The following is a 12244-nucleotide window of genomic DNA, read 5'->3' on the forward strand; positions in this document are numbered from 1 at the left end:
GCTGAGATTAGTTGTAATGTGCACTCCAAGGTACTTATATGATGTAACTAGTTCTAAAGCTATGTTGTTTAGGTAATAAGTTGACTGATGCTTGGGGTTGCGGGATACGTGCATAACCTTACATTTGTTAATGTTTAATTCCATCAGCCAAGTTTGGCACCAGTTAGAAACAGCGGTTAGATCAGACTGAAGGATTCTAATGTCGTCACTATTATTAATCTTACGAAATATCACACAGTTGTCTGCAAACAAATGAATATTAGAGCACAATTTTGAAGGGAGGTCATTAATATAGATAAGAAATAGAAGGGGCCCTAGGACGGATCCTTGTGGGACCCCAGAGCGCACTTCGCTGAAAGAAGAGTTAAAGCCCTTAGCATGAACAAAGTGGGTGCGGCGGGTAAGGAATGATTCGATCCATTGTAGCACGTTTCTATCAAGGTTGAGGTTACTTAGTTTGTGAAGTAGAAGTTGATGACAGACCTTATCGAATGCTTTAGAAAAATCTAAATAAATGCAGTCTGCTTGAGACGAACTGTCCAGGATAGTGTGCAGTTTTTCAGTGAAGGTTATGAGCTGTGTTTCACAGGAGTATGTTTTACGAAACCCGTGTTGCGCAGGAGTGAAAAAGGAGTTTGATTTATCAAGAACTTATCCGGAAATTTTGGCGACGGGGAGGTCATGGCATCCCTCTATGTAATTCAGGCTTCTGATTAATAAATATTTAAATGTGTATGACCGAAACTTCTTTGGAATACCTGTGAGGAGGAGGGAGCAAAAATTGGAGGCGTAAATGCTGTAGGCTGGCGTGCTCAGATTTGGGTGCACGTTAAAAACCCTAGGTCGTCGAAATTTCCGGAGCCCTCTACTATACGGTGTTTCTCATAATCATGTGGTGGTTTTTGGACGTTAAACCCCACATATCAATCTGTCAGGGACCGTAAAGGGGAATTCGGGTAAGCCGGATAGTAATGAATGTGAATAGATAGCAGTGGATTGTGAGGTCTCACTTGATTCGCGGATTTGATTCACGCGCTTTAGTTTAATTTACGGCTCCATAGTTCGCACGTTTCCTTGTGGCTATAGTGATCGTAATGTAGCAGGCAAACGCTGACAAATGTACGGCAATGACCGTGCGGCAGCAACCAAACGGTAGTGCTGAACCTGCAATGAAATTTCGCCCCCACCCCCTCCATGAATTAAGAGCTCTGCGCATGCCTGTAATCACAAGTGATCTTTCACTGAGTGAGAGAGGGAAGGAGAGAGAAGCAAGAAAAGGCAGGGAGGTTTACCAGACGCACAGGGCTAAAAGAAAGAAAAGGCAGGGAGGTTTACCAGACGCACAGGGCTAAAAGAAAGATAAAAGAGAAAAATGGCTTGAAAGGCATGCAGAAGGATGAGGGATGAACGGAATCGCGAGCACAGGTCGGCGAGCACATCTGTTCGATGGGGAGTCGCTCAAGTTTATTGATTTCAGGCAGTTCAGTGGCGCTTTGGTACATCTACAATGTCCTATAAAATGTTATCTACAAAAAGGCGTGGAGTCCAGATGGTCCACAAAGAATCGGAGCTACACAGGAAGGGTTCGATTGTCTCTCTTCGGTTCCCCGGGAGTCGCATGTAGCGGTGTCCGACGTATAATAACGCTCCTAAACGAGTGCGCCTTTGTGAATGGAACATCCAACCAAAGGCGGCATGACAGCGTCTCGTCGGAGCGGGAAATCGAAGACTGATACGGCAAGGTATCTTTATTTGCTAGCTCGAAACCTTACTAAGTGGTTCTAAGAGAGAAAGGAAGAGAAAAGTGAGCCCCGTAACTGTCTGCTTCAGCGAGCGACACCTCAACGGTAGCTCACAAGGGTTGGGGGTGAGCAGGAATCAAAAGGGTAGGAATAAAAGGTTACAGAGAGAGAAAGAGGCGTGAGATGGTAAGCCAGAGAGAGCGACGACAAATCGAGGGGATAGGAGAAAGAGATAGGAAAGATGGAAACACGGTCACAGGAGTCCGAGGACGGGGCACCACTTGCGAGAGCTCTCATCGGCGTCAGGAGGTGGCGTAGAGCAAGTCCAGTCGGTCAGAGCTACGTTATCGTCGGAGGTCGGCGTCAGGAGATAACGTAGGGCGAGCCCAGTCGGCCAGAGCTGCGCTGACGTCGGAGATCGCGAGGGCACAACCGGTCGGCACGGAATCCAGCGAGCGAGCTCGAAAGCTTACAGGCGCAGCCATCTACGAGATTTCAAGTGTTTTAGCTCTACAAACTTTATCCCTCGCTCAAGCTATACAGCTACCACCGTGATCTTTCACTGGATACTTTACATCATCGGCTTATTCAGTATCGCTTGTTTTAAGTCTCTCCAATGCACAACAAAGCTCCGATAACGCTGTATTCGGTCACCTACTAGGCAGAACGCCGTTGTTTCTTTTTTCACTGTTTTCAACGTCTCTAGGTCAAGTCCATGCGCATCCCTCTTGCAAGCTCGTTTGGTCGCCACGAAGGCCGCAATTTGCAATAAAACAGATCCCACGAATTACTCGGCATTATCATTGTTCTCCTCGCGTGACTCTCGGCGCTGCGCTGTTTAGTGGAGACAATGAAATTACGGGCGTGCGCGCGAGTAACTCTGAGCCGTGGTTGTTCTTGTAGACCGTTTGTCCTTTATACAGGGTGTCCCTGCTAACACTAGCCACAGTTTTGAAAACTGCCGTCGCACTGTAAGAAAGGTACGACCAACTGCATATTGCAAACTATTGTATATGGAGTTAGTCGAACTATTTTTGGTGTTCTGTTTAAATACTCTATTGTGCTAGATTATTTGACGAACATTCGAAGACATGAAGCTGATCTGCAATGCCCAAATACGAAGCCGTGGATTGTTCTGCGAAGTGTCACTTCAGACAGTTTCTCACTTTCTATGAATCAACTATCAATGTTTATCTGCCTACTCATGTGCCTGCGAGATACAAAAAAAATGTGACGTTGTAAAATTGCTTTGGAAACGTTTCTGTTCGTCGTTAACTATATATATATATAGAGAGAGAGAGCGGGGAAGATTACATTGATGCGTTTAATGTGAATGTCATGTTGTACATGGGCAGTCTGCAGCAAACTCTAAGACCATATGCGAGTGTCAATTTCAATGTGCAGAGTTGCAGCCGCGAAGAAAAACCTTGGCGCTCATCGAGCGGGCGCCTTAAAAAAAGCCCTTGTTGCTGGGCAAGTTGCTGCAACTAATCATACTGCCTTCTTACTGCGACCCTAAATCAGACACCGCGCTGAGAACACGACCCGCAGTCGCTTGCGTTATGTTCGTTAGATGGTGCTCGTTATCGCATCGTTAAGTTGAAAGAATTTATAGCACGTGCACTTTCAAACCGAAGCGATCGGTTGGCTTCTGCTATTGCCCGCTCTCCTTGTCCATAGCCCGACGAACATTATGCTGTGTGCTTAACTTGAGGCTGCCGCCTATGAAAGATAGTTACGTTAAACGTCAGCGCTTGTCACAAATTAGTATTGGGTGCATTATTGCGTTACCTGAGATGCTTTGTTGGTACTGACTTGTTTTTCGTGTGCATCCGAAACTGCGACTAAGTCGAAGGTCGCGGGTCCGGATCCCATCGACAGAAGGAGGGCATTTTCGTCCACTTCGATTTCTATCAATTAAAGTCATAATCATTTCAGTACAAATAAAAACAAATAATGTTCTTCGTGCCTTCTTTATTTGCCTTACTTGCGTGCCGGTTTCACTGGTTCTAACTTACTATGAAGTTGATCCACTCCCTTTGATGTTCCCCTAAAGAATTGTAAGCTATACGTCTTTGAAGTAATCGCGCGCTACTATGCGATGTAATTGGCGTTGCATGCATGTGCATTTCTTGAGTTTTCCCAGCTACTCAACATCGCTCACGCTACTGCACCCAACACTGACCTTGGTTATGTGGAAACATAGTTTAACTACTTGCGTGGCCTTTAAGACACGTTCGTGGGCATTTCTGTGTAAGATCGCTGTCTTTTTTTTTCTCTCCTTTCTTTCTTGTCTACTATACGTAGTCTTCGAAGAACACTTTGCCCTAACCTAATCCAACTTGCACACTGCTGTGAACCAGCCTGCTTCAGCGTTTCGTGCGTGACTCGCGTTTATGTGCAGCGTACCGCAGGATAGTGGGTCAGCGTTTTCCAGGAGGATTCAGAAAGGAGAGCGTGCCGCCATGGCTACCGACGTAATTGCCTTTGTTTTCGTTATTTCCAGTCTGCAAAGGGCGCTGAAGCGCTTCCCTCTCCCTCTTTCGTACGTAATGCAGAAAAACGAGAGAGAGAAAGACGTCCACTGCGCGTAATGCGTCCATAAGGGGTCCATTAATGGCCTCGCACTGGGCCACTGTTCCACGCAGTCAGCAGCATTGTAGGCCAGGATGAACCGACGCCGCGTGAGGGTGCGGCGTTAAATGTATACATACAAGCGTGGTCAACGCTTGGTAGCAGAGCAATCTCTGACGTCACCACGGTCTGCTGCTCGGCTTAATCGTCTTCGCGAACCCCTTCTTCGCCCCCCCCCCCTTACACGGAGGACGTCAGCCGAAAACGAGCGAAGCACCTTATGCAAATTCACGTCGGTGTTTGCGTTTGATGTTGGCGGGTCCGTTTTGTGCGCGCGTTATATAGGCTAACTTGTCTGTTTCGGTATTTATCAGCGCGCTCCTTGGGCGGCGCCAGTTTGGAGAGGGGGGGGTGAGGGGGGGCAAGGACTCGCTTGACGTGGACACTGCTGAGCATCCATGCATTCTCCCCCCCCCTCTCCCCGAGGAAAAGGTCTGACATAGCGCAAACATCACTTATGCGTCGTGTTTTGACTGTGCTCTTAGCCTTGACTATGGGGGATGAAATCTCGGGAGCAAAAAAAAAAAAAAAGAAAAGTAAGTCACTGTTGCCACCAAATGCAACAACAGTTCAGCGCTTGTCATCTCACAGTTGGTGAATCGGTCCAGTATCCCCAAATATCGCCGCAGCGCCTTCACTGCCTTTCATAAACGGGGTCGCGCAGTCTCATTTTTTTTTTCATGGCATATGCGCGGAGGTGGAGGCTTTTGTGTTACACAGACGAGGCTTTACCTCCGGTCCAGGTATGATGTACCATACGATGTCGGGCTACTATCTGCAAGTTCCATCATACACCAGGCTTTGGTTTTCACTGTTCAGCTTCAGCTATGGCGTCGAGTGACTTGGCTTTCTGGTATGACTTGTTTCTTTTCGCTGTATCCTGTTTCTTTACTGCTATGCCGCCGTCAGTACGCTCTTTATTTCTTTCAAAGATACTGACGCAACAAATTTCAGATTTCTTTTATTTTGCGTGAAAAGGAAGCACAAACTCTCAGAAGCCTTTGAAAGGCGCAGGTAAGCGGGTGTGAACCACGAAATACTAATATATTTTTTTTAATGACGGTTTTGGTTCCTACTGGAACCTGTCATCACAACGCGACGTCTCGTGTTCGCGCGATATATCGCGACGTTTCCATGTCTGACCGGTTCCTGGTCCGTCAGTGACGTGCAAGCGGCCAGTTTGAATTCTTTTGTTCCTGATGTCATCACAACCAGCCGTACAGGCAGGGTTAGCACCGGGAATTTTCACCGATTTTTTTAAACCACAAGCAATCTTCTTCAGTAGGGGCAGGAAGGCGGGGACCCTATGCGTTGTGTTTGGAATGTGTTTGCTCTTGGGGGAAAAAGGGGGGTGGCAAAAAGGGGGCCAAGCGAAAAAGAAGGGGGTGCTTCGGGCCCTCCCTGGCGCCATTCCTGCATATACAGCTGTGTGAAGTCAGAACTGATAACGTAGTCTGACGTCGCGATAGTGTGGATGTCTCTGGGTGATCTGTGCAAAAATAGACTTAAATGTCAAGATAAAATGCATTATCAGCGTTTACTGAGCTTGACACTAGCGCAGAGTGGCATTTGAGTAAAGGAGATTTGCATGAATCGAGAAAATTGCTCCAAGAAAAGATCTCCAGCCGAAAAAATGAAACGAACACGGGAAATGGAGACGACGGGTATAGCGCGACTGTGGTGCTTTCCGCGCCGGGGAAACTGCGTAATTTATGCGCACGCATCGGGCAAAAGAAGCCACACTGTGAGGCGAAGCATGGACAATTAAACCTTTGTGAAATGTGTTGTTGCCGTGGTGCATGAAATACCAATGACTTGCGGGGTGGTTTACATAGTCCAAACTGCGGGTCGTTGTGTGGACATTATATAGGGCCTGCATGGGAACATTTTAAGTGGTTAAGAAAAAAGAACAGGCTCAAATTTGGCCTTTCGTTGTTAACAGTGCAAATGTAGGCCAGCGCTGAACGAAATCGGGATCTTGGGCAGAAGCCATAAAATACTCGAATCATTCAACATTGCAAAGAAGGGCGAGGCATGTAGCAGTGATATCTCTGTGGCGTTGCGCAGGAAGAAAAAAAATCCTGCAATCTTTTCGATAATCTCGAGTGAATAATAATGCCAAGATTACTTACAGTGATTGTACGTTGGCTTATTGCATTTTGAATTTTGATTGATTGATATGTGGGGTTTAACGTCCCAAAACCACTATATGATTATGAGAGACGCCGTAGTGGAGGGCTCCGGAAATTTAGACCACCTGGGGTTCTTTAACGTGCACCCAAATCTGAGTACACGGGCCTACAACATTTCCGCCTCCATCGGAAATGCAGCCGCCGCAGCCGGGATTCGAACCCGCGCCCTGCGGGTCAGCAGCCGAGTACCTTAGCCACTAGACCACCGCGGCGGGGCATTTTGAATTTTTCGTAGAGAGATTGTAAGATAACCCCGTGACCGCACGAGTGTATAGACTTGAGTACTTGAGCCTGTCGTTCGTGAATAAACAGTTTGTAGCCTGGCCGCTTTTCTGTCTTCTTCTCTGCTTTCTGTGTTCGTTCATTTTTTTTTTTTTTGCTGGATATATATTCTTCACGGCAGAGTAAACTCACCGAAATGTCGTGCCAGTACCCCTTTAACAAGCAGTACCAGCTAATTCACCTCTATAGCTAACCTCCTTGCTCGTAATACGATGCAGTGCGACCTTCTTTACTACGCTACTATGAGCTAGGCGTCGCCGTACTGTACTCCGCAACAATACGCTGTAGTTAGCATGCAGTATTGTTCTGATATAACATTGCGGCGCATCGCAGTTCTGCGCTACGATATTTCCTTTTTTTCGCTCGGGGCCGTCCACCTGCATACGCTGGTATTATTCCCTGCGCGAGTGTTAAAAGCAAAAACGACGTGCGAAGGATCTGGAGCGTGGTGCGAAACCGTTCCGCGCGTAATCACTCCGGCGCTTCTCTCCTTCAGCGGGTCAGCTCGGCGCGTCGGTCACGTGGCATAGGCGAAGTGCACGCGCGCCCCGCGCCGATAGCACGCATCCGTGCTCAGCAGCGCCTGCTGTGCTCAGGTGTGTGTGTGTGTGTGTGTGTTGCGTGAATGCGGGCTCGTCCTCGCCTGGGCTGTACCACACGCCCACCGGTAACGCCCTGATTCGCCGCCAAGAAGCTGTGTCGCCGATACACGCGCCACGTGGTTGTTCGTCTTCTCGGAAGTCGTCAACTTTTTGTTCGGAGACCACCTTTCCGGAGACCACCTTTTTGTTCGCCTCTAGTGATCCTCCGCGAAGTCACGCTTCCTTGTTTCACGACTCTTCGGTTCGAGTGAGCGATGGCGTCACGTGACGACGTGATCATGTTACGTCGCAAATGTTGGTGAGACGAGAAGTCGTGATGACGTCATCTAATGATTTTTCATCAGTCGTGCTGACGCGGACGGTTAATTTCCGGGAGAAATGAGGCCTCTAAGGCTTTCGCCTTGAAAACACGGCTCCTACAGATGCTTATTTTTCTTAAAGGGGCCCTGAAACACTTTTTTGAGCAACCATGGAGTCGATTCACTTAAAAATTTTAAGAATCCGTCCAGTACGAGTGGAGCTCCAAAGATTTGTCACGTGCTGCAATCACATTCTCTCTTCTCTCGTCCCGACGAAAGCGCTGGAAGCCGAGCAGGGAGGGATGGGAGGGGAAAACATGAAACGTCACTCGCCCCTCGTGACCTTGATCATTTTCCGTTTTTTTTTTTCCCTTAGAAAACGCGGCTTTCTCAATGTCATTGCGTGCGCACGCGTGGATAAGTGACGGCCTCTCGCGGCGACCTCTGTAACAACCGAGCGCGCCATGTTCAAATCAGCCAATGGCTGATAGATGGGCTTACTGGGCTTAATTCCGTGATTCGTCGAGAGAAGAGAAAGTAAAAGCTATCTTGAGCTGACTTTGATAATTTATCGTGAATTCTAGACCGCGTGCTGCGCTATAATATTTGGCTTGCTTGTTGTCGGGAGCTTCTACTACCTATCGGCAGCGTTGTCTTACCATGCTCAAAAAGTGTTGCAGGGCCGCTTTAATGCTCGTGGTAGAAGCGAATGCGGTAGTCCAAAAAGTGTTGGAAACATCGAGCTTCTGAACGCCTTGTTCTATACTGACGCAGTAATAATGTCTAATTATTTGTCGAACCCTCCACCGCCCAGACATCAGTCGAGCAAATACAAACCGAAACTATGGAATTCGCATTTTATTTACTCCGTTAAACAAATGTTTCGATCTCGGCGCAGTACAGCCGCGGCCACGTCTGTGTAGAGCACGCGAACAGCCGGTTTTCACTCTGCGGGGCAAAACCTTGGGGCAGTATGAAGCTCCGACGTGGTCAGCCTGACAACCAGGCCGTGCATGCTCCTGATACACCACTTCAGAGCCCTAAACTGCCTCAAGGTTTCGGCCCGCACAGCAAAAACCGGCTGCTCGAGCGCTCTACACAGACAAGGCCGCGGCTGTACAGAAGATGCTTCGGTCATTACAGGGTTAAAAGGCTTGCAGTTGTAGTCTTGCAGTAGACGAAAGTCTTAATGAGATTATGTTTTTGATGCTTCTTTTTGATATATCTTTTCTTCGTCAATTTCAGGATCCAGAAACGCAACGGACGTTGGAGATGCGACATCGGCTCGAGGAGGACGACCTCTACCGGCAGTTTGCGAAGAAGCGGCAAGAAGAAGAACACCACATCACGCACCAAATACAGGTACGACCGTTAAACTGCACATTTAATTCAATGAACCTGAAGTTGCTACAGCCAGGCAGTGCTGATAAATTGGGGTGACTTTGGCGCCGATCAAAGCTGTGTAAGTTAGTGTAGTGTGCTTATTTGGACAGCATGACAAAGCTGTGTAACCTATTATTTATTTATTTATTTTTATTTATGAATACTGCAATCCCTACTAGGGATTTTCACAGAGTGGGCTACATGAATTACATGAATGCTCAATATGTAGACGAACAAATCTTCAAAACAGGAAGATAAAAACACACAGAAACAGAAGTACGCACAAAGCAACTCAAAATATACAAAAATTCGAACGTTTATGGGGACAGAGATTAATTGGCATGCTACTTTAAACACTGTTATTGAGGCTAAAAGAAAACAATGTTAAGGATGGCTGTAAAACTTCGGTGTTGGTTTGTTTATTCCAGTCGTTTATAGTTCGTGAAAATGATGAGTATTTAAAGCAGTTGTTACGGGTTGCATAGGGTGTTATTGTGCGCTCATGCCTTTGTCGAGTTGTATATCCGGACGAAAATGAAAGAACTTCAGAAATGTCTGTCTTGTAATGTCCCTTTACTAGTTGATATAAAAATTTTAGTCTAGATAAGCGGTTTCTTTCTGTTAGTGTTGGTAGATTAGCTCGAGTTGAAAGTTCCATAATTGAAGTGTGCCCGAAGCTGTTATAAATAAAACGAATGGCCCTTTTTTGTACTCTTTCTAGCTTGTTGATATTAGTTTTGGTAAAAGGGTCCCATATAATGGAAGCATAATCCAGAGTCGGTATAACTATTGTTTTATAAGCCAGAAGGCAGATGGAGGGGGTTGAGACTTTCAATGCTTTTCTGAGGAAGAACAGTTTACACATTGCAGTGTTGGTTACTGTATTAATGTGTTTCGTCCAATTCAAGTCATCTATGATCCATAAGCCAATATACTTGTAATGTGGGGCTTGGGAAAGTTTAGTATGGGTAGTAGAGTACTCATATTCTAAAGGATTTTTTATTAGTTATTTGCATAAACACTGTTTTTTTCGAAGTTAATAGCCATTTGCCATTCATCAACCTAAAGCAATCACAAAGTGAATCTATGAGATTAAGAAGTTCGCGGGTACACAACGTGGTCGCAGAAGGCACAGGACTGGGTTGCTTGACGAAAGATGGGAGAGGCCTTAGCCCTGCAGTGGGTTTAGTCAAGCTGGTCACCATGATGGTGAAATCATCTGATTGATCGATAAATCAATCAATCAAACACAGTCATTCAGTCATTTAATCACAACTAATCGGCAAAAAAATATATAAAGGATCATACAATACTAGCGAGAGCACATCGCTCATTCAGTCTGTTGAATTCATTGGCCCACTCTGTTGATAAAACATGTTATCGAGAACCAACCAATCAACAAATCTTCATATTTGGTTTTTCGGAGCTGCGGCTTATTGCTGCTGGAAAATCAATCGTAAGTTAATCACGCGAGTGCAGTCAGTCGGGCAGTATATAATTCACCCTACTGGTACATAAACCAACTATGGGCTGGCGCACTACCTGTCTACAGATGTGTCGCTTGGCAATTACTTCTACTGATCGGTCTAAAAGTGAACAAGCTTGCTTATCGATATATCAATTCATTTATTACAACCAAGTCATGAGGTCGCATTTCCGCTGCTGAAGCTGGATTTCGATGGAAACCAAGTGGTGGAGGCCCATATACTTAGATTTAGGGGCATGTTAAGGAACACCAGGTAGTCAAAATTTTTCCGAAACTCTGCACTTCGGCTAACAATCAAGCGACCACTCCGTCCATCCGCCCAGTCTATCCGCAGGTCATACTGAACCAGTCGGATAAAGTTGTTACTTGCTCTACTAAATCGTCTGTACTTCAGTCAATCAATCAATCAGTCAAGAAATCTTTATACAAATTCAATACATCATTTCGATCGATTGATAAAATAACTACTAAATCGATCGATCAATTTGATCAATAAATTTAATAACCTATAAATAAATGAAGAAATAAATAAATCTGAAAATAATTCAATCAATCAAATTACTTAAATCGGTTAATTCATTCAATCTATGCACACTGTCAATACATCAGTCAATGCCAAATAAGAGAGGAAACTGCCCCCCCCCCCCCTCTCATTCGGAATCTTGTGGCTCCCTTTTGATGCGCAGGAAGAGTGGGAGAAGGAGCTGGAGCGGCTCACGTACCGCTACCAGCAGGAGATGCGTCGCAAGAAGCAGCGCCTCATCAGCACCGAGGAAGAGCGCATGCTCACTGTTCGCCACCAGAAGGAGAAGGAGGACCTCGAGAAGAACATGACCATCAAGCTGGACCGAAAGAAGGAGTCTCTCACGCGCAAGCTGCTCGAGCAGGAGCGCGCCGCCACCGCTGACCTCGTCGAGAAGCACAGCGAGGAGATGCTTAACCTCATCAACGAGAAGAGGGACGAGCTCATACGGGTACGTGTTGCACTCCGGAAACTCGTTGCAGCGAACCCTGACTCTACGAATTCTCTGATGTAACGAAAATTCATGACAGCCAGCAGACAATCATTGTGTTCTAGTAACAGCGCGACAACTTCAGGAAGAGACAAAAAAGACAGGAAAGAGCGCTGTTTCATGCCCTTTTTGTCTCTTCGTAAAGTGATATTACTAGAACACAAGCACAATGAACCAACTCGCCAAAATTAAGCTCCTGTATAGGGGTAGTTACCTCTAGTAATTCGCATATCAGTAATTCGCATGTCTCCGCTTATCAGTGTGCGATCTTGGAGTGTTTCACTACTGAACTTGTTTCAGCTGCCTTAATATATATGCTGTAGCGCGATTCATAAACGGATCGCCACTGGTCCTCCCAAAAGAAGTTAACCTACTGCACTGTGTGTCGTATCACAATTTATAAACGGGTATGTTCCACAAGAACATAGTACGAACGCACGGCTTCATGGTGAGTTTCTCTATGTTTGCACATCTGTCTCGTGTCTGAGACGGTCTGCGGTTTGACTCGACCCTTTGTGTGCTGAGAATAAACGTTGAAAGATTTTAGAATTACCTAGGTAAAGCCTAGCAGCGACCTAGAAGCAACAAGGTTATACAATAGAATCTTCCAG

The 12244-nt window shown here is 46.2% G+C and overlaps 1 protein-coding gene across 1 annotated transcript in view; it reads left to right on the top strand.

Moving 5' to 3' along the window:
• Positions 1-12244, top strand: part of LOC119181406 (peptidase hillarin) — a 121407-nt gene that overhangs the window by 100879 nt on the left and 8284 nt on the right. Inside the window, exons 2-3 of the mRNA XM_037432636.2 lie at positions 8997-9113; positions 11307-11594. Coding sequence (XP_037288533.1) covers positions 8997-9113; positions 11307-11594 — 405 coding nt within the window. The remainder of the gene's footprint in view (positions 1-8996; positions 9114-11306; positions 11595-12244) is intronic.

The sequence above is a fragment of the Rhipicephalus microplus genome, chromosome 10 (assembly GCF_043290135.1).
Source record: "Rhipicephalus microplus isolate Deutch F79 chromosome 10, USDA_Rmic, whole genome shotgun sequence".
NCBI classification, from domain to species: domain Eukaryota; kingdom Metazoa; phylum Arthropoda; class Arachnida; order Ixodida; family Ixodidae; genus Rhipicephalus; species Rhipicephalus microplus.